This window comes from Calypte anna, chromosome 2, assembly GCF_003957555.1.
Source record: "Calypte anna isolate BGI_N300 chromosome 2, bCalAnn1_v1.p, whole genome shotgun sequence".
Taxonomy (NCBI): Eukaryota; Metazoa; Chordata; class Aves; order Apodiformes; family Trochilidae; genus Calypte; species Calypte anna.
The window spans coordinates 143122385-143145211 of record NC_044245.1 but is presented as its reverse complement, the minus strand read 5'-3'; the positions used below and the strand labels follow the sequence as shown (position 1 = coordinate 143145211).

At 40.4% G+C, this 22827-nt stretch overlaps 1 protein-coding gene across 1 annotated transcript in view; it reads right to left on the bottom strand.

Annotated features, from left to right (window-relative positions):
- TG (thyroglobulin) overlaps nucleotides 1-22827 on the bottom strand; it is a 150082-nt gene that overhangs the window by 101484 nt on the left and 25771 nt on the right. The window contains 7 exon segments of the mRNA XM_030444713.1: nucleotides 821-1018; nucleotides 2276-2384; nucleotides 2973-3088; nucleotides 9353-9523; nucleotides 13017-13166; nucleotides 17996-18220; nucleotides 22230-22386. Of these exon segments, the coding sequence (XP_030300573.1) occupies nucleotides 821-1018; nucleotides 2276-2384; nucleotides 2973-3088; nucleotides 9353-9523; nucleotides 13017-13166; nucleotides 17996-18220; nucleotides 22230-22386 (1126 nt within the window).

Sequence of the window (22827 nt, the reverse complement as noted above, 5' to 3'; positions counted from 1 at the left end):
CACCTCCAGTGGGAAAGTTGACCTCATGAGAACTCAAAATGAAACTAGAAAGAAACATGGATGGATGTTAAGTGCTTAAATATGCTGGTGGAAATCAGGGCTCTGCCTAAGTCCCAGACTCTGTCCATACCACTCTTACTTACTCTCCTAGCTAGACAAAAACTTAGATTATAGCATTCCTGCATGCATCAACATACTGCATCAGGTTGCAGGGGAAGTTGTGGATGCCCCACACCTGGAAGGGTCAAAGACAAGTTGGATGGAGTTTGGAGTAACCTGGTCTAGTGGGAGGTATCCCTGTCCATCCAGGCATGTTGATTTTGGAACCAGATGATCTTTAAGGTCCTTTCCAACCCAAACCATGAATATTCCCTATTTGGCATCCTAAATTCCTGCTTCAGAAAGGGATCTGATTTACATTTGCACAAGGACTTTGCCTGGAGGAACCATCTTAACTTCCCCATCAGCTGAAAGTCACACACTTCCAGCAACCAAGCTGTGTCACAGGGGGAGAGGGCATGTATTAGAATGATTATCTCATCCAGATGCAGACATCTAAAGTAAGTGAAAAGAATCGTCCTTTCATTATATCCATTTCTCTCCAAAACCAGCTTGCTGCCTTCTAAACTGTATCTCTATTGGTCCTGGCCAATATTGGTCCTGGCCATTACTCGAATTCTGCCTACACCATAAAACATCAGTGACGTAGAGGCAGGCTGCTGACACTGGTTATGATGTACAACAGTGTCCAAAAATGAGTTCTATACAGTTATCATTGATTTTCTGTGGCAGGATTTTTTATTTTGGGGTTAGACAATACCTCCATCAAGTGGAATCTGACTCAAGATGAAGCCATCACAACAAGAGTCCCTGCTGCAAGTCTGCTGACAGAAGAGCTGAGCATCAGCTGGAGATGTGGTGGCTGCTGAGAGCACCAGGGAGCGATAGACGCCGGAAAGCACGTTCTGAAAACTGGTCCTTTCAAAAGTCTTGAGTCCCAGTGAGTTAAATTCTTGTCCTGGGTAGTCAGAATAGGAAAAAAATGTTTGGAAGAGTTCAGAAGGAGAGGGGACGCTTTTAGACTGCCTGAAGACTGGAGCTGGTTGAAAGTTTTATGATAAAATCTCAGCCTTAAAACTTTTTCTGGACTTTGAGGTTCAAGTGGAAGATGCAACCACCAAACAGTTTGGTGCAATTAAACACGGGTAGTTTTTCAAAATACATTGCCAGGAAAAACAGCTCACTGCGCCAATAAGGGATCCTAAATTGATGTACATTGTAAAGCTGGTAATATTCCATTTTCAAGCTCTAAATGAATGACTCCCAGGTATAAGTGAAACAAGTTTATCTCATTAAAAAAGTAAAATATGTAATCTGACCAGCAGAATTGCATCTACAACTAAGGCTTCTGATGGCTGGATACACATGTAAGAGGACAGGATTCATGTAATTCTGGACCTAGGTAGCAATATTAACAGACATGTTGAGTAGATCTGGTATCAACAAGATTACATTGATTGCAACAACCTCAGTGGAATTGTCTTTTTTCAACTGAAACTTTGCTTTTATTTTTATTATTATTTATAAATGGTGAGTCAGACAGAAATTATCAACCTGGATGGAAGTTAAAAGAAAGCAGTGACAGCAGAGTTTTGAATGAAACTATGAAGCATTCTGCATTTGCCTGTCTTGTTTCAAATTTGGGATGAGGCTTGAATAAAGTTGGACACACATTGCAAGGGACATGCAGTGGTATCAATCACACCTAGGCAAAATAAAAATGTATCTTGTACATTCATTAGTTCAGCTGAATCAGTTTGAGATTCACCGGAGAGCATGTTACTTCTTGGCTGGCATATTAGTAGGACAATTCACAATCAAAATTAATGTAAACTATCAAATTATGCACAATAATTAATAATTAATAGTCATTAATAATGCCTTATACCCTAAAATAAAAACTTTTTAATAAAAATAAATCGTGGTATAATGGAATAGAATAGAACACAGAATAATATATTGGATTAAAACTGAGTTTCCGTGGGACTGTCTGCCATCACAATGCCTTACAAAAGCTGTATTCCTAACTTCTGTGGAACAAAACATGGGAAGATTTGCTGAGGTTTCTGGTCTATCAGTAAATGTTAAGCTCTGAAAAGATTTATGTCACCTTGAACAAAGATGCTCCCCCACTCTTAATAAGGATCCTACATAGACATAACCCCAAATTTGGGCAGTACAGTCTAACATTAGATGAGTGATTCCCATTCAGTACCTCTCTTCAAGTAGACCTCCACTGCATCTCCCTCTGGATTCCTGACATGAAGTAGGCAGTTGAGACGACCAACACCAGTGGCAGTGGGATTCCCCCAAACACCTTGCACCTGAGACAGAAAACAGGAATGCAAATTAAATACAGCCCGATTTTCTCTCCTAAAACACATTTGCCTTATTCACAAACTTATGGGGAGGAATTAACACACATGGCTTATAAGGATCAGGGTTCTCTGTGGTCATTTTTTATTCTATCAAATATACTCAACTCTCTAGTGTTTAAAAGTAGTGAACAGAAAGATGTAACAGAGCTAAATACCATACAAATCAAACCCTGGTCTAGAGTACTGAGAAATTATTGTTTCAGATAACCTTATTACCAACCTGGAAACTTCTAGTTTATCCAAATAAATCCAAAATTAATCAAGGTAACCCAATTTCCAGAGTGTTGGAGCTCAGCATGTTTTAAGAACAGAAGTCCTGTGTTACATTTCAACAAAACACAGACATTCAAGTGTGACTTTTGGAAACATCTGGGTGTAGTTTCTTTACTCTTTTGCAGTGATTTATCACTTCCATAGTGAAGAGCAATGTCCAAGGGGCAAGGTAACAGCCTGCTTTTCTTCTGTGATGTCATCTACTTATATTGAACTTAGAGTATGACTTTAAACATATATTTTTAATGTGATCATTTTTACCAATCCAGAGGGGGTACAGTTGAAGTTGACTTCAGCAGAACTGTATAATTCACAGAGAACTTCAGCACCAGCAGGAGTTACTGTTGCAAAGCCACACACATCTTCTTTCTCACAGGCTGAAAAACAGGGAAGAAACTGGTTTCCTGGCATTTCATCTGCAAAATTGCTGCTATAAATTCCATTGTTTAATGCCCTTTGTCTACTTTTTCACAGCTCTGTGTGACTGCAAGCACATGAATTTCATTATCCAGATGAGTTTTAGTATTCAACTATTTTAGCAGTGGATTAGGTTTTTAAATTAAATTAATACAAAAAAGTTGTTCATCACCTGATGAGACAAACAGTTGACGTGTGTTTAACCACCCACTCAAATATTTAATGTCTGATGGATAATTTTGCCTGAGAGAAGCAGAGAGAACTCTCATTAGCTACCCTGCCAGCACATCACATCTGCCTGATGTGGCAAACAACTCCTTGGCAAACAGGCTGATCCAGATAGCAGAGTAATAGGGAGGGAAACATGGAATTCTTCATTCATGCTGGAAACCTACACAGCAATCACCTGGTCATGGCAAGGGATTAAGCAGCCATCCCCCTCCAGATTTAGAAGTGGCTGGAGATCCTTCTGCACTTGCACACTTGCTGCTTACTTGCTCTGCTCCTCAGACAGGAGATGAAGTTGTTTTCAAATGTCTTTAGTATAAAATCAGCCAGCTTAGATGAAAATATGATCAGAAATGTAAATTAAGCTGACTTTCTGCAGAACCAGAGAGGGAAAGATTTACCCTTACCCTTCAGTGAGCACCCCAGCAGTAATATTTTGTAGTAGTGCTGCCATTTTACAGTGTATATAATTATAATGAAAATAGATGCCAGGTGCACTGAATCAGATCAGTTGCCAAGGGGACGCTTTTTCTTCCCAAAGTTCATCCCCATGGTTCTTTTAGCTCAGTGTTGTGTCCTGGAGGTCTCCAGTTTCAAAGGAAGGTGCAAGAAACCTTGCAGTGTACAGTTAGGGCATGATCTGGTGAAGGAAAATCAACCTAGTAACACACAAAAGTCTTCCCAGATTCATCTCTCTAGCTAGACCAGACTTTGGTAAGGGTGCCCTACAAACAGGCCACTTGTGTTATTACTGCCAGGGTGGTTTTGGTTTGAATGTAACTCCTCTGCTCTTCTCACAAATTGAAGCATTAGAAGAGGAGAAGATGAGCCTGGTTCAAAGCACCCTGGAATCAGTGCAGTGATTTTAAACCAAATATACACCAGCAAACATGATGTATACATAATATTGTATACACACTGAGAGGCTTGGAGAAGAAGTATCTCTGTCCTCCTCTCTGCACTTACACTAATCAGGTAATTTGGGAAGAGGGGGAAGTTTGATTTTCACATGCCCTGAGCACCAAATCTTGTTTTCGTCTGCACATCTGAAGAGTCTGATGAATGTTTCTTCATCTGAATCTCAGCTCTCATCCGTACTGCAAGCTATAAAAAATGACTTTATAGTCAAATGACCTGTTTGAAGTGGAATGCAAAGTCAGAAGACTTCTTTCTGAAAGAAAGACCAATCTCTTCCCTGAGCCAAGGTCACCAAAAGTTGTAAATACTTTGATGTGATTTGATGCTGAACTGCAAATCTTATAATTCATTTAGGAAATTAAATATAAGCTCATCATATACAAAAAGGATTATTTTCCATGATGGTTAATGCTGTCTCCACAGACTTTCTGAGAGTTTTCCTCACCTGAAATGCATTGAAAAACTGGACTTTGCAGGTCTCCCCCAGATAACTGAGACTGAAGAATTTGAGCTTCTTCTGACCCATAAATCAGTCTGGAAGCAGGAATTCTCTCAAATTTTCCAAGCACTAAAAAAATCCAAAACAAACCACAAACAAATAAACCAACTAGGTACTGCTATTAGTTCCCATGGTACATAAAGACAAATGTTGAAATAAAAACATCTTTTGGGAAAGATGTTTGTTCATTAAATGATGTACCATAACTCCATACTTATTGCAGGAGACAGCTGGACTGAGGATATGATTTCTGTTTTGCAAAATAAAATGTCACAAGATCCTTTAAAAGCAGTTAGCCAGGAGTGGACTGGGAGCTTAGATTCAAGTGAGGCTTCTCTTCCAGCAGCAGACTGGCCATCTCCCATTACTTGTTTATGGCACTGAACCAATTATTGAGTCAACAGGGGAACCAACTTTCTGTAAAACAGACACTGAAAAAAGAGCCATGGTTGGGAAGGAAACCCAAGGAGCTTTTCACTTGTTTAAAGGAGTTCAACAGCCTGATGTCCTCTGACTTTAGACAAGGTGGTATGTCCCAGATGCTCCTTTTTTACTCCTTAATTTAACCTTTAATTCCAGCCTGCCACTTTACTTACCAAACTCTTTTATCTGCCCTCTGTGAACTGAACCCTCTGCACCTGCTTATAAGGATGCCTGGGAAGCAGTACTGTTTGCAAACTGGGAAAAGATATGGGGCCCAGAAATGCAAAACTCAAAAGGACACTAAACATGGTGAGAAATTATATGTAAGGTACAGAAAGATTGACCCTGGCTGTGCCCTGGAAATATATAAGGGACACTATAGTGAAGACACTATAAGAAGATACTATAAGGGACACACTGTGGCACTAGCACTCCCTGCTTAGGTTACTGCTACCTGTATTACAAAGATTTTATTTTGGTTCAGTGCGTTCATGAGTTGATATGCAACATCTCTCAGTAAATACAGTCTATTAAGGAGATGGGAAGAATGTGGTGACTTCGCATCACCCATGTGCTGGCCAGACTTAGAATCACAGAATCATAGAATAGTTGGAGAGGACCTTAAAATTCATTTGTTCCAATCTTGCTGTGATGAGAAGAGACACCTTCAACAAGAACCTATCCAACCCGGTTTTGAATGTCTCCAGGGATGACACATCTACCACCTCTCTGAGCAACCTGTTCCAGTGTTATACCACCCCCAATGTAAAAAAATGCCTCCTTATATATAGTATAAATCTACCCTCTTTTAGTTTAAAACCCTTGTCCTACCACATCAGGACCTGCTAAAAGTCAGTCCCATTCTTCTTAAAGGCCCCCTTTAAATACTGGAAGGCTGCTATATAAGGTCTCCCTGGAACCTTCTCTTCTCTAGGATGGACAACCCCAACTCTCTCATCCTGTCCTCACAGGAGAGGGTCTCCAGCCCTCTGATCACCTTTGTGGCCATCCTCTGGACTCACTCCAACAGCTCCATATCCTTCCTTTGTGGAGGGCTCCAGAACTGGGCACAGCACTCCAGGTGGGGTCTCACATGAGCAGGGTAGAGGGGGAGGATCTCCTCCCTTCACCTGCTGGCTGTGCTTCTTAGGATGCAGCCCAGGATTTGGTTGGCTTTCTGGGCTGCAGGTGCACATTGCTGACTCACATCCACCCTTTCATCAACCAGCACCAAGTACTTGTCTTTTGAATAATCCAAATGAGTGTAAAACTCTGGCTCATTGCAGCCAATGCATGGCCTAGATCTGGTTCTAGATATAGGACTAAAAAGCAGGAGACCTGGTTTGATCTCAGCCCATAGAAGATGCCTGCACGTGGGAGAACAGGAAGTTCAGCCCTTCTCTCCCCCATCCATGTGGGCTCAGATGTTCAGAGATCATCCCAGAACTCTCTGGCTGAAATGTCTGGACAAACCACAGAATAAGAGTCAGGGATACTTCCTTAAAACGACCAGTTGTACTCTTACAGCAAAACAGTCAGGACTAAATCAGAAGCAAATGTCCACTGTTGTCAGGGCTGAGCCAGCAGGTGCTTTTGATAAAATCATCATTTCTAGTCAGAAGGAACATGAGGGGTAGCCAGGGACTTAACACACAAAAATTGTTGTACCCCAGCTTGGCTGGGGGGAGGGTTAGAGGATGGTATAAACAGAGGTGGGAAGATTTTCTCCTGCCTAGAAATACAGGACACCAGAATAATGCTGATGCATTCCTCTAATTCTGCACTAAAGTAAACTTCATCTACATTAACAATTTGCAGTGAGGCCTGGAATTCATGTATTTTCATAAAAATGCAAAGAACCAGTGTATTTGTGTTGTTTGCTATTGTTTGCTTCCCTTATTTCAAATATAAAACTCAAAATACAAAATTAAATTTTTAAATGGTTTTCTTTCCTTCTGTTTTTTCCCCTAATTCTGGCTTCATCCCACCCCTCCATTTTCTCTGCAATAACATGGAAAAAACACAAGAGAAAAGACAGTAAGTGTAATGAAACATTAAACTGAAAACAGTTCAAAACCAATTAAAAATGCCATTTTAACTCTTGCTATTGGTTTGTTTATTTTTTTAATATAAAGATAGAAAAAAAAGTTGTGTTCATAAAGCTACTTTGTCCAAGGAAAAAAAAATTAAAAAGTAGAATGAAAAATAGTCTACCACCTCCCATTTTCAAGAACTTTTCAGTTCACAGAGCCCCTCTTCTCAACAGCAATATTACTACTCATCCATCTCACAGGCATCTCACAGGCTTAGCATGCAGCAGAAACTCTTCATCTCACAAATAACTAAAGTTCTATCTAGATCTTGTCCCTGTTGCTGCAGTGAAAATTAAATGTGGCTTAAAAAAAAGGAGAGAACAGGAAAAATCAGCACAGGTTGTTACAGTTTATTACTGTGCATTCATACAAGGAAATTCTTCTGTCTGAAGACTCAAAAAACTGAGAAGAGCAGCTGGGTTATTTATTGACCCTTCCTCCTTGACAGCCTCTTGTCAAAGCAAGCTCAGCCCTCAGAGGCTTCTGCCTTGTGGCTGAATTCAGTTAAGGGAAGTGGAAGGGGCAGGGGGAAAAGCAATAATAAGATAATCAGTTTCACTTTATATAATGCTTTCTGGAACTGCAGCTTGATTTTTAAAATAAATTTTAAAAAAGGAATTGAATCAGCTTGTAAATTATTTGGGAAAAAACCAAAAGAAAATCAAAACCAAAGTCACAACAAACAACCAGTCTTCTTGGGTGCTCATTTTTATTTGGTTTTTTAAAACCCTGAATTGTCAACCCTTATACCTATTTGTCTGCAGTGAATTTTTCTACCATGGTTCCAAAAAATAAGCACAGATATCTACAATTGATCCTTCCTGGACAGGGTCAGGAATTCTCATGCAGGAAGGCTCAAAATAGGTAAGTAACAGGTGAATGAAGCTGCTGTGAGTCCTCTATTCAGAGTAACATCCCAGCTACCTGGTGACCTGGAGCAGCAGAAGCTACCACCTCTTGTTCATAATCACAATCCACCTCTAAGTATGCCCAGAGGAAAAAAAATACTATTTTAACTGAAGGTAATTTTCCAAGCTCTTCACAAAAGAAGGCTTTTATTTCCCACTCCTTCCACTGATCACACTTGGATAAGACATTGTCTAATTCTGAGCACACAATGGCATCAGCTTCTGAACTGAATATTCCATTAAATTTGATACCAATCATATGATGAGTAATAAAAACTTCTGGAAAACTATTTTTGGTGAAGTAAAAGCTGTGGGGCTGAGAAGCATAATTAGACATTACTGCAGTTTGGGGATTGTTTGATGGATGACTTCTGTGATGCTTCAGTAGCACCTCAGAAGCAGAGTAATGTGTGTACTTATAGTATTACATCCAGCTTGCTGAAGCTCTGATTTATCAGTCTTATTTTGTATCACTTTCTTTGGGATTTTAAAAGATGACCTTTTATCTTTTTGTTTTTTATGAACTTGTCTGAAACTCAGTCCCACTGTTCCATGGGATACCTCATAATATGAGTATCAAAGTGCTAAATCAGTAAATACATGTAAGTAATTTGTAGAGATGGCATGGTCAGTTTTTTCAACTTATTCAGACTTGAGAACTGGCATTTCACACCCTTGTTCAAGCAGAGGTAAATACCCCCAGCATGCTGGGATATGTTCACCAAGTCAAATAACATACAGCGGAAGCCCAGAGGGTGACCTTATGCTGTGGTTGTGAGGTCATTGTCAAACACAGTCTATTTCATATGAACACACTGATGAGTGAAAATTTGAGAAGAAAGTTCATCATTCTACTTCTTTACCACCTCATCATTCTTCTGGGTTTCCAAGCAGAGAGCAGATTAGCATGCATAAACATTGACAGCCATAGGAGAGTACAAGAAATCTGCTTCTCTCTTCACTTGCAGAAAACAACAACCCAAATATAGTAAAGAAATGCAAAACTAAGGAGCAATGTGGCTTAAGGCAGAGGCCACACTATGGGGAAGTGAATTGTCATAAGCTGGGAAGCCACTTGTGGAGCAATGAGTCTTTTCATAAGGAAGCTTCACTTACATGGGGTCAAAAACATCCAAAAATTCTTCTGGCACTTACCTTGGCACTGGTAGTCTGAAAGCAGGTCATCTGTTTCAGTCCAGACCAGTGCTGCTCCAAAGCTATCGATGCAGAAATATTTCTTGTTGTCAGGGTTTTGCTGGGAAGGTCTGTACTGACCCTCTTCATCACACTGTAGACCTTGCTCATTGCTTTGACAGTATGTGACACCTGTAATAAAAAAACAAGAGAAAAAAAAAAAAAAAAAAAAGGTACTTTAATACTTCTGGCACTGGTTTTCACTGAATGGCTGAGGTTGGAAGGAACCTTTGGAGTTCAGATGATCCACCTGCTCAAGTTCATCCACCATCCTGCTCAAGCAGGGCCAGTAAGATTCTGTGTTTCAGTCTGTGCCCGTTGGCCCTGGTCCTGCCAATGAAGTAGGACAATGTTTCAAGGCAGTAGAACAAAACTGTTTTAAGTACGGAACAGAATTCACTGAATATTAATCTATAATTTGCAGTGTTTCATGCTCTGACATGTGGTAATCTCATTGCTTTGTTGTTACAGAAAATTCATATTCCAAGCATTTTTAGGAATCTCTGACACAGATCAGATCTCATTTATGCCAAATACTGTAAAAAGAAGTCAGGTTTGTTCAGTGCCTCTTCTAATGTATCCACAAAATGTCATGAATCACAGTATCACAGAATGTTAGGGGTTGGAAGGGACCATAAGAGTCATGGACTCATTGAGTCCAATGCCCCTGCCAGAGCCTGATCACTGAGTATAGGTCACACAGGAACATGTCCTCATGGGCTTTGAATGTCTCCAGAGAAGGAGACTCCACAACTTCACTAAGCAGCCTGTTCCAATGTTCTGTCACCCTCACAGTGAAAAAGTTTTTCTTGTGTTTACATGGACCCTCCTATGCTCCAGCTTGCACCCATTACCCCTTGTCCTATCATTGATCCTCACTGAGAAGAGCCTGACTCCAGGCTCCTGACACTTGACCTTTACATGTGCCCAAGAATCTTTCACCAACTATTCTAAGGACTTGAAGTTACTTTATTCCTCTCAGACTACGGGATGCAGCTTCCTCCCCACCTGTCTGGAAGATAAATAGAGTAGTCTGACTACAGCACCAGGCTGGGGAATTGCCAAGTGATATGGGGTCCTGTGCTCCCTTTAGGTGCAAGGCTCCAACAACTAAAACTATTCTCTTCCTTGTAGAAGAGGTTGTTGTGTGGCTGGAGAGCCTATCTGACAGTGATGAGACCTCTGGTATAGGTTGCCTGTCATCCCCATCCTCATTAAACTGTCCATCCTCCAGCAGAGTCTCAGATCTATTTGAGACAGGACCTTCATCTCCACCCTCATTTGCTTGGCACTCAATTTCCAGAGCCCCATACTTCTTGCATAAGGGCAACTGGGAACACGACGGAGGTTTGGAGAGGAGTCATCGACCTCTCTGGGTAGGGATCTGTTTCCATCCCTCCTGTCTCTTCAGTCCCCTTTCTCGAGCTGGCAAGAGAGGAGGGGATCCCCTACTTCTCGTGGAGCCTGCACTTGCTGTCTTTCTGCCTGGGATGGCAGAGTCTGGCTCCACCAGTCCATCTCCCTTTCACACCCTCCTATAATCCACAGTTTCAACTTCATCCTCAAGCTCAGCCCCCCTGCTGAGCAGATGTTTCACCAGTTCACGTCTAATACAGGTTTTGTGTACGACATTGGCAGTGCCAGGCTGAGGCACCCCCTGCAGCCTGGGGCCTGGACACCTACACGTCTGTGCGGGACCTCTGTCTGGGTCCCTACGTTTCTTGTCACCACAGGCAGTGACCATACCCGAACCTATCGGTGGGCGACCGCACGGACCGCCAGGACCGGTCCCGGGAGCGATGCGGTTCCTCCGCTCCCGCTCACCCGCACACAGCGCTCCGCTCCCGACGCCGCCGGCACGGCCCCAGCCACCTCAGCCTATCGGCTCTATCGCGATAGCTGCCGATTCCACGCTCTTTTCGGGTCTCTCTGCTCTCCCTGGCTCCGGGGACCCCCGCTCCCTCTCCATCTATAGCAATTTTAAAGGCAAAGCGCTCGCTGCTGCCTCTCTCCTGATGAATCACAGCGCAAGAGCCGTCACATCAATTCCTTGCTTGCTGCATCCCACACCTGTTTTTTCGTTTCTCCCGTTCTCCTACGTTATTGGCAGGACCAGAGGCAATGGGCACAGACTGAAACACAGACTCTAGCTGGGAGAAAGAAAAGGTGCTCACACTTCATTAAAGAATGAAGAAATCTGACTTTAATCAGCAGCATCTTCCCAGTAACTGAACATTTTTTAGGATTTAGAAAACTTTAGAAATCAGATACTTGGGCTCCACAGGGAAAGAAATCTTGGAATTTGACCAGCATCAAAAGCATGGGCAGAGAATCCATGGTGGACTAAGCCTGACAGTTTAACCACCTCGATGCTCTCCTCCTGCCATGCTAGTGAAGCAAGTGAGGTATGAAGACACCACCAAAGCTTAGCATGACATCAGAATGTGCCAGCATCAGCATTGTTTCTATTCAGTGCCCTGAGATAGGAGCTCAGGTAATTTAGGAATTTCTCCTCATGCAGCTCAGCCAACCTTGCCACAGAGACAAAATCTCTGGAAGGAAAACAGGGTAAGCAGCAGAGAGAACTCTTCAGCCCCTCCAGTTTTCCTGCGCTGTATTTGTATGTCCATAGGCCCCTTTTTAATTATCTGGCAGTTAATTCAGCAAAGCCTCCAGACTTTCTAAGGAGACAGCATGGAAAAAAATAAAAGAAGACAGCTGGATATGTTCCTGTCCCTTTGCAAAGGGCTGGCACAGTGCTCCAGCAAGCAGGTAAAGTGGAAACCACTCAGGGAGTAGATTAGTTGCAGGCACTGGAAGTAAAGAAAACTGCAAGTGCAGTAAAGAAAACCCAGGAAGGAAAATTCTAGGCATCAGAGCCCAATGCCCACTCAGGGAACATACATGGAAATGAAGAATGACAATTTAATGTCTTCTTTAGGCAAAGAAGTTGTTGTCAGCGCTGTATTAGAGTAAGCCTGTGGGTTTTATTGAATCCCACTTAAGAAAATAAACAGGCTGAAACACAAAAAAGCAGTCCCTGCACTGACTCTCACACCCAGGAAACCCAGTCTCACTACTCAAGCTTATTTTTTTATTTGTGACCCACTGCTGCAGACAAAACTGAATGTGGACTTAACATGTGATTTTCTTAATGGAATTTCATGCAAAATTGTCATTCAAACTGGATGCACCACCTTTAGTGAACATACCAATAATTGCTCTGTAAGAAGTATTTGTATTTGCAGGGGAACGTGCTGCACAAAACCAAGACTACTCTAGAGCTCATGAAAGTGCCAATAAATGACCAATGTCAGATGTTTCTCACTGATACTGAATACCAGGATATAATTTCTGAGGCCAATGAGTACATCCTTAGGAACTACAACATCTTGGATCAGACTGATCACAAATCTCATGCAATGCATTTTTGGTCAAAACACCAGACAGTTTGTTCTGTCTGTGTAAAATGTTTTCAAATGTATGCAGAAGGAATCAAATCAATAAAAAAAATGCCAGAGGGAGAATTTATATATTTTTTTTTAACTTACAGATGAAATAAAAATCCCTTAGTTATTTGAAGATAGAATACAAAAGAGAAGGGGGGAAAATGAGTTTAACTTACAGTGATCAGTGCTGAATGCCCCATAGGAGTTGGTAGTTTTGCCCACAGGACATTTGATACAGGAGGGACGTCCTGTCTGATGCTGGTAGTAGCCAGGAGGACAGGGAATGCATTCATCATTCTGGAAATGACTGCCTGGAGGACAAACAACTGCAAAGAGAACAACCACCTTATTATTCTTGGAGAATCCAACCATTTCAGGCATTTCAACATATATATGTGAGTATGTGTGTGTATATATAAATATACACACACATGTATATATTAATTCATAATGATGGTAGACTTGCCACAGGCTTCAAGCTCCTAATATATGTATTTTTAAGTAGGATAACATAGCCAAACACTCTTTAAATGTTAATTAAACTCACTACAGACAGTGGTCTTTTTTCTTTTTCTCAGATCACCCTAATATGTTCTTGAATTAGTGCCCGTTGAGCTCTTTGGGAACATCAGGTCCAAGCCTGATTTCCATATGTCAAATCCATTTGTAATAAGATAATGCACTTTGTGGATAGGTTGTGAAAGAAAACAAAGGAACACAAACTACAAACAGAGTAACTTCTAACACTACAGACAGAAAAAGGATTAGAAACTCCAAAAAACATCTTACAGAAACCCACCATATGGTAACAGTTTCATTTAGAATTCCTGGTAATGAAATTTTTGGTGAGCATGTCCAAACCAAACAGTAATGGCTGGATTAAAAGTCACAAGTTGTGCACATGACAACACAAACATGAAATAACATATATATAATTTTCAGAACAAATCAGGACCAGTATTTCCAGCTGACCTATTGCATACTTTAAAGAAAGCTCTTTGTCTGTCTTCTGGGAGGTCATGAAATACTGTCTTTCCCTCCAGAGACTTCAGATGAACATTAAAGCAGAAGAGTCACAGACACATTTGCAAGATAATACCTTAACTTATTGTTTCACAGCTGCTTTCCAGATGTAGATTTCCTTCAAAACACTATCAAATGTATGTTTTGGGACTTTGACAAGGTGCAAAACTTTATTTCTGTACTTGCCCTCCATCTTGAGAGCAGTTTAAGCTTGTGTTAGAGAGAAACAGTAAAGGAAAATTGGCCATCCCCCCTACAATCCATACGATGAATTACTGTTCTGGCCAACACACTGCAATGGAAATTAATTTAACTTATGGCAGCACCTAAATTAGAACAGACTAAAAAGACAGCTAGTATAAAAATGACCATATCTTCCTTCACATGTTCTAAATGGTCCAGTGGGAAAATCTAGGATGAGAAAATCACGAGACTGAAATTTTCCTCCCAGGTACTTATCAAGGCAATTGCTCTAAGTATAAAACATCTCTAAAATCAATTACAGAACCAAAAAAAACCTGGCTCAGACAGAGTTCTCTTTTCTCATGCATATTATTTAATACACAAGAGTGTCTGATGCATATGAAAGGTAATTTTCAATATATGCAAAAAGGATCATACTCATTGCAAATGAGCAAGTAGAAATTAACATTGAATTATAAAAACTTGCCTAAATTGAAGACCAAATGAGAAGGATGAGGAAGATTAAGCCATTAAAGTTTAAAAAGAAAGCTTTTTCAAAGCATTCTTCTGTTTTTATGCTTTAAATCATGATGTGAAAGTAAGATGTGTGCCTCCTAAAACATTTTAAGCAAGCTAAACTGTCCTCTGTCTCACACATTAGAATTAACAAAAGGAGACAAAGAACATCAAAAATATTGGTGCCCAGTCCATGTTTTCTAGAGTATAACTCTTGAAGGCACTGATCATTTCATCTCTAGGCTACACAATCAGGTATAGGTTGACACAACTGCACAGAGGTTAAGTTTAACTCCAGAAGTCAGGTGATCCACATTGTACTTCTCAAGGTTTTACATCCATTTCTTTTAACAACGTAGGAAACTAGAGAACAGGCTTGAGTCAAAATCTCAGAGCTAAGCATTAGCACTGGAACCAACATTTGTATCCCTAGAATAGGAAAAAAATTGATAAAATAATAAAATAAAATTTAAAAACCCCAATTTAAACCCTTGCTCCTGCACATGAGAGGTATAACTTGGCCTCACTTCTAAACAGACTTGAGCTGCTGTGCAGCAGGGGAAAAACACTTTGGGTGGTGATTTTCAGGCTAAAAAAAATTCACTGGGGAAATGCAAAGCAGCTCTGTGCAGGGGTCCCAGTCCTCACAGCAGCCTCCTTTTACTGAAGACCAGCTCTCACTATACTAAGGATGTTTAAAGACTATCACAGCTGATCATTACCCAATGCTTCCACTGCTCTTTTTTCCCTCCAGGGATAGTGGAAAACTTTGTATTCCACTCCAGATTTTTACAAATGAAGTCTTGAGCTGCCAGCTGAGCTATAATCTTGCACTTTGTTTGGTTTTGGTTATGCTTTACTCTAAGCAATTCTGATAGAATTGCCAAGCACTCTAAATAATAAAAGGAACCAGTATAAAAACATACAATAAAGCAAAGATAACTCACGTACAGGCTTCAGGCTATCTCCTGAAATAAATGGAAGTAGGGGTGTTGAGTATCTAGAGCTGCCACCTGTACAGTTTCCAGCTATTTTTGACTCACACCTTAGCAAAGAAAGTGTCTTTTGTCTCTTTAAAACCTAGCTAAAATAAAACTGTTCCCTCAGACTCTTAAGGAATTATATTATCATCATCAGAGAACAATTTGTGTTGGAAGAGACCCTAAAGATCACCTAATTCCAACCCCCCTGTGTGGGCAGGGACACCTCCAAGTAAATCCAAGCCCCAGTCAGCCTGGCCTTGAACACTTCCAGGGATGGGACATCCACAGCTTCCCTGAGTAAACTGTTCCAGTGTCTGTCTTTATAAGAATTATATATAATAATGAATATATGGATTATACATTCAAAAACACCTATGGGATAAAGTAACTCAGTGTAAGATTGTGACAAAGAAAAAAAGTCACAGAAGGAAAACTAGCAATTGAGAAATGTCACCCATTTTACAGGCAGAAAAACAAACTAAAGTTACAATAAATGCAAACCTAAAGAAAGAGATGACTGAAGAAAAGAAAAATACTTAAGAAATGAAGGTAGGTTCACACAAACTGGATGCTCCTAAATGAAAAATTGTGGTGATAACACCAGAAAGCTGGTGATGCAAAGAGCTGACTGTTTTCTGAAGCACAGGGAAATGTCACTTACAGTGACAAGCAAATCAAGATCAGGATCTGAAAAGACAGTTTGTATTTCAGCAAGAAGGTGGAACAAGACAGAGAAAAGAATAAAAAAAAAAATTCCAAACACCATCACACAACGTTGATTTGTGTACTCACAGGTTTTAACTTCTTACTGCTAGTTCCTGTTATTAGTAGAGAAACAGATCCAGACATGATAAATGACCAGAATGTATCCATGATGCAAAATAAAACTAAATCCAAATACATGTATCTTGGAGGAACCAGAAACTGAATTCCTAAATCCCCCATTTAGAATAAAATACAAGGTCCTACTGAATAAACCAGTGTCCAGCAGCAGGTCTGCCATAACATCTAAGAACACAAAATCCTTGCCAAAAGCTGGAGCAAAAATTGTCTCCTTTATTGCATTTCTTTATCAACCTCTTTTGGTTGAGTGATATTTTCTACAGCTAGCTGGCTCAAATATGCATGAACCTACTTACAAGGCAAAGTAATTCACTGCATCCTAGAGGCCTTTATCCCTGGCAGGAAAGATTTGGCAGAAAGATCCAATTCTCTGTAAATTTCACTGCTCTAAGTGATGGCTTTCAATAAATAACTATACTTTTAATCAGTACAAGAGTATATCTTGTTAAGAACTGCAAGTTGCTATAGACTCCAGACACTCAGTAGGAATTAATCTTTCTTCAGCATTGTGTATTTAAATAACCAAAATCTGAAGTGTTTCAGGCTATGAAGATGAACCAAAACTGCAGTCAATTCAGCCTTAAAAGTCCAAGCTGGAAACTAGCAGTTCAGAACTGATTCATCATGTGATTGCTTTGAAGCCATTGCCCAGGCATTAAGATGCTTTCCTAACTTTGAGGGGACCACCATACCAAGCAGGGAACTGTTTTCAAGTATTTTGATTTGTTCCTGTGGTCTCTAACTTAGGCTGCACTGTGTTTCCCCATCAAAAATATTTCTCAATACTGGAAAACTTTTCCAATATCTGCTACTGCTGATCTTATACCTAGAAGTGATATATTCCTTTTCTCTTCCCCCAAAAAAAAGCTCAGTAGAATGACTACATCCCAAACTGGCTGACACAGACTCATTGAGGATAACTGGGTCAACAAGAACACTGAGATCTACACTGAAGGTTGACGTGTATAGAACAAGGGTGGGGCTGTTAAGGCAGCACAGCCTGGTACAGAGAAGTGTTAGGTACAGCCACGGGGATCCATCAAAAAGGTAGGATTGGAAGCCCTAAGCAGGATGTTGGCAGGAAGGCAACCCATTACAGGGAAGCAGAATAAACAGAAGAAGATGAAAAGAGGGCAGAAGTGCAGTCAGGTCTGGGTGTTGGCCAATACCAAGAAAGCTTCCATCTGAGCTGGCTGGACTTGGCCCAGGAATTCAAAATCTCAGAACTTTTGCCATTTCTCCATCTAAGTTTCTATTCTGAATAATGTATCATCTGAAGCTCTGGCTACATTATTGTTGTGAAATCTTCTTATTAAGGATCGTTTACATTACAGCTACACTTTCTAGTACCAAACTAAAACAACCCTCAAAATGTATGCAAAAAAATGTCACTGCTGCGATGCCTATTTCTAAACCATTTGTTCAACACCAGGACTGAACAGTAAGCAAAGCACTCGTTCCCATCTCTCCCCAGATTTACAATTCACCTTGGTGTTTCATGTTTTCCACATATTAACCATAAACACAATTTGACTGATGATTTTCTAACTTTAGTTTTATATTGATGTCTAAAAATATCAAAGAAGGGAAAGCTCACTGAGACATACCACATCCTTGTGAATTTGGGATTGCTTTCCCAGGAGGTGAAATTCTTCGAAACCCAGTTCTGCATCCCAGCTGCACGCTGGGAGCCAGGTCAAACTTTTCATCCCGAGGAAAATCCACAGAAGGATCTGCTAGGAATTGCGTGGAGTCCAAACGAAGCAGAAAACCACCATCTTTAATCTCTTTCAGAAATGCTCCAATGAGATTTTCTCCAACAATTGCATTTTCTATAGTAGGAAAACGTACAACAAAATAGCATGAAGGAGATTTCCAATATGAGAATGGACAACCACGTGGAAACTGATGAACTTTAAGTTAAAAACATAGTCAAACACAGAAATATAAGCACGCTTATAAACAGCAGGAAAGAATGAATCTGCACATTTTATATCAGATTGAAGTCCTAACCTTAGTATATGCAGAGGGTGCTATGTAACAGCAAACACACAAACAAACAAAAAAATGGCATATTCAGAAACTAAACCACCAGAGAACAAGATTTTGTTTCTGAGTTACAAAAATTCAACTAATGAAAACCAGGATTATCTGACATTCAGATTCAATTTACTCCTGGTTTTTTTTCAATGGGTATCATTTGCTTATTTTCAGCATTTTGTTGGTCTGTTTTTGAAGGGCAGCATCTCTAACAATGTAATAATCACCTTCCATCACACTACTGATATACAGCATATCCACCTATGCAACAGACAAGCTCTTCACAATTGCTGAAGATGATGTTTAAAGATGGAAACAGTGAGCACTTTTCCTACCCCCTGTATTCTTAGTTTCCCAGACAGCTTTCCTCTGCATGACTTGTGCAAGGACAATTTGCAGTGCTAGACCAAAAGCAAATTCCCCACTTTGGCCAGACCAGAAGTACCACAAGGAGAGTGTTCCCAGTGGATCTTGTTTGCTATCACATTCTGTTCATCCCTGCAGAGTCTGACACCGAAGGAAATGCTGATTTGGTTTATTGGTCCAAATTTGCAAGACAAGGCTCTCCTGTGGCTACAGGTGATGGTAACTCAGCAAATGCACTTTCAGTTTTGCAGCTCCACTAATGACCTCAGACACTGAATTTTCACAGGGAGGATGTGATGAGAAAATGAGCAATGTTATAGCTGATGTGCTGTTCAAAGATTATTATTTTGTGACTGATGTGCCCAAGGCAAATAGCTGTGGCTACCACTGCCTTCTCATGTGGCAAGTTTGCCGGCTTTGCACTGTAGCCCACAGGTGGCTTTTCACTTGTGTGAGGAGAGAATTTCAAAACCAGATATGAGGCCCTGGCAAGGCAGAGCTTCCCTTCTGCCCATATGGAACAGACAACAGATGTATGATACTTTTTCTGAAAAATCATCCTACACCATTAACACTGAGAGGTGCCCTCTCTGTCTCAATATTGTTCTGCAGCTGATTGCTGTCATGGAGGTGTTGTTTCCCCCCTTGAAGAGGAGGAACATGAGGTTTTTGCACTTATGGGCTACAGTGAACAGGCCTCACACTAAAAATAACAGCTGTGCCCCTGTATTGTCAGTGCTGTTTCTTCCAGCTCTGAGCAATCTATCCATTTGCTGCACTGACACATAATATGATCAGCAAAATAGGACCTACTTTTGTTCAACCCTAAGGCCAAATGATCCTGATCTTGTGAGGAGGTAATTGTAGGTCCCACCAAAACCAATCACACTTTGCACAATGTTTTGCCACCGCTGTCAGCCTCATAACTGAAGCAGGAGTATGCAGATTAGCCTTTTAGTCAAGAAAATATCCTTCTGAATTGCCTAGTGATTCTAGCCATAGCAGAAGTAAGAATAACCTTGAAAGGAGGGAATTCACGTGTACAAAAGAAGCAACCAAACTGGTAAGAACCCACTTAGGTTAGTTGAATTGCATTTGTCTAAAAGGATTAGTCTAAAATATTTCCCTGGTTTGAGAGGCTCTTAACACTATCACTAAAGTGACCTCTCATGGCCACACTATACATCCATGCATATATAATATCTTTTACATTCAGAGGACATTGACAAGTGTTTAACTGTAGTACAAATTTTCATGCATTGCAAGTACACAAGCACATCCTGGAAGATCTCAACAGAAAACAATCCAGTGCCTGATGGACACACCAGCCACAGCCTCCCTGGTGACATCTTACACAAGCTTCCTTGGTCCAGCCCTTCCAGCACAGCCATCCTGGGGCCACATTTGCCTGCTGAAATGGGACCTAGCTTCTGCTCCAAGATGAGATTCCTGTGCCCTTTGGCATGCTCCAGAACATGGCAGATACTAAACTTCTCATAAATTGGTAGATTTACTCTAAGTTCTTACTAAGCTTTTCTCCAGAAAGATCCTGCAAATCGTTGCAACATGTGTTGTGCAGTGGGAAGAAATCTGATTTAAGTTTTGTTTCTGTTGAATGAAACACTTCAACAAGAAAGGGATCATGCCATTACCTAGTGCTTATATTGGCCATTTGCTTATATTGGCCAAATGAGAAGGTGAGAAAAAAAAGAAAAAAAAATTTTTTTGTCTTTCCCTTTAAGGAAATACAGAACACAAAGATACAACTTAAAATATCTGTTGTATAGGGCAGAGATTGGTCTCCTCCTGTCTCACTCTTGGGGACTGTTTACTGTGTATTCTTCCACCAAAGATTCATTTTTATAACCCATAGTATTTTTGTTTGTTGAACAGAAAAGAGAAAATATGCTGCATGTATTTCTCAATAAGAGCTGAGTTGCTGAGTTTAAGCTAGAAAGGCAAATGACATCATATCCCTCAGGAAGGGTTTCTCTACAGCCACAGAATTCTGTACAGGAAAATGTCTGCAAGAAAAAGATGTAATGAAGCATTCACAATGGATTTAGATTTGAGGGTCTCCATTGGAAACATGTGCACGTTGTGCTGCTCTTCAGCAATATTTTTCTCGGCTACTTAATAGGAAGGAAAAAAAAAAAAAAAAAGGTGAGACTTCTCATTTACTGGTAAAGAAGCCTGAAAGAAGAACAAAGCTATTTTAGTAACACTGATTTTCAAATCAAAGACAAAATTTGCTTACTCTGTCTAAAGACACTGAAAAACACCTTGGAGAGAAAGACCCAAAGCTGTTTAGAAGATAATGGAAGTTGATGGTGCCAAGAGTATATGGAGAGCAGGTTCTGCTCTGCCTCTTCTGAAACCATCTAGTCAGTTCCTGAGAAGCAACTTTAGTACTACAGGGAAATTATAGTGTGGATAGGGTCAAAAATTAAATGACCACAAAGTAGAATATTTTCAAAAGTAAAGCTTGAAATAAAACTAAACACACTTATACTTTGATCCACCTTCTACAAACCAAATAGTCATGTTTCCCTTCCAATCTGGAGCAGTTCAACGGATGTAAACACAAACAAATCATACAGCCAGGAACCACAAAATTGCTACAGCTGCTATCTGCATCCTTAAAGCTTTTGAATTTAGTTCTGATCAAGCTAAAACTGCTGTTGGGATCAGGTCTCTGAGTCCCTAAATTAGAGGGAAAAACACGTGCAGGCACAGCTATTTATATTTAGTGCTGGGAACACCACTACAAAGCAGAAAAATTGGAGAAAAGGTGTCACAGAGGGCATTTGAACTTAGGATATGTCTCTTACATCTGTTATTTTGAAGGGTAACAGTGACTGCTTTGAAAGAATTTCCTTACAGTACCCCTAACTCATTTTGAAACCCCAGCAAAGCTCTGCCACTCAGTGGTCTGCATAATAGCTCTAGGATTTCCAAGGTAAGGATCATTCTTTAGTGTCAAATGTAGTGTAATAAATTGAGAAAAAGAAAAAAAACTTGGAAGAATTCATTTATACTCTTGGCAACACATGAACTATGTTTCTCTGGGTCCAACCCTGTAAAGAACACAATCTTTTCCACCGCTGAGGAGCTGCCCAATGGAAATTAACATCTGGGATAGCTCAGCTCATGCTCGATAAAGTACTTTCCAATCGCAGTTAAGGAAGCTGGAAGAGGCAGTCTTATCTGAAAGAAACATTCATTTATAGCTTCTTTCCACCATGCACTCACAGCCTGAAAAGAGAAATACATCAGCACCTAAAGCCCAAAGTCACACTTCCTCTTCTCTGAAGACAGACTATTTTGGTGAGCATTCATAATGGCTTGTTAGAGTCTCCTAAAAGCAGACACAGAGAAGCAAAACAAAAGTAATGCAGGACTAATTCACAGCAATTTCAGAGAAAGAAACCTTACCAATATCATGTAAGTCTGGGAGAGAATCTGATGGGATGTTTTCCAGCTGAGTCGTCCATGTGACATTCACCCCCATGCGGTCCACGCTCAGGCACTCGACACGGACAGTGGAATCATCACAGGCAGAAACTGAGCCAGTATTTCCAAATGCATTTACCTCAAATTCAAAATTAAATGAAACTACAGTTAGTCATCCTAAGAAACTACTAGTCCTTGCCTTTCGTTATTCATTTGCACCGTGTTCTGCACAAAAGGAACATTTTCTATAGGGTCTGTAAGAAAAAGAAGTAGGAAAATATAATTTTAGCAGTCGTTTAGTCACTGTAAGAGCAGACAAAATGTTCCATCAAAACATATTTTTAATAAACTGGACCGAAGTGAAATTACTTCTACGGCTACAGCTGAGCTGATCTGATGTGGGCTAGTGAGAATAAACATTCTATTTTACCAGCCATCCTTATGATATGAGAGTGCTGCCAATCCTGACAGATTTCAGGGCATGTTTTTCTCTTCCACCTCTCTCAAACAGGCAAAGCCCTACTTTGTGTCTCACTTTTATTTTTATTTAATTAAACAAAATTCAACCAACCAACCCGCC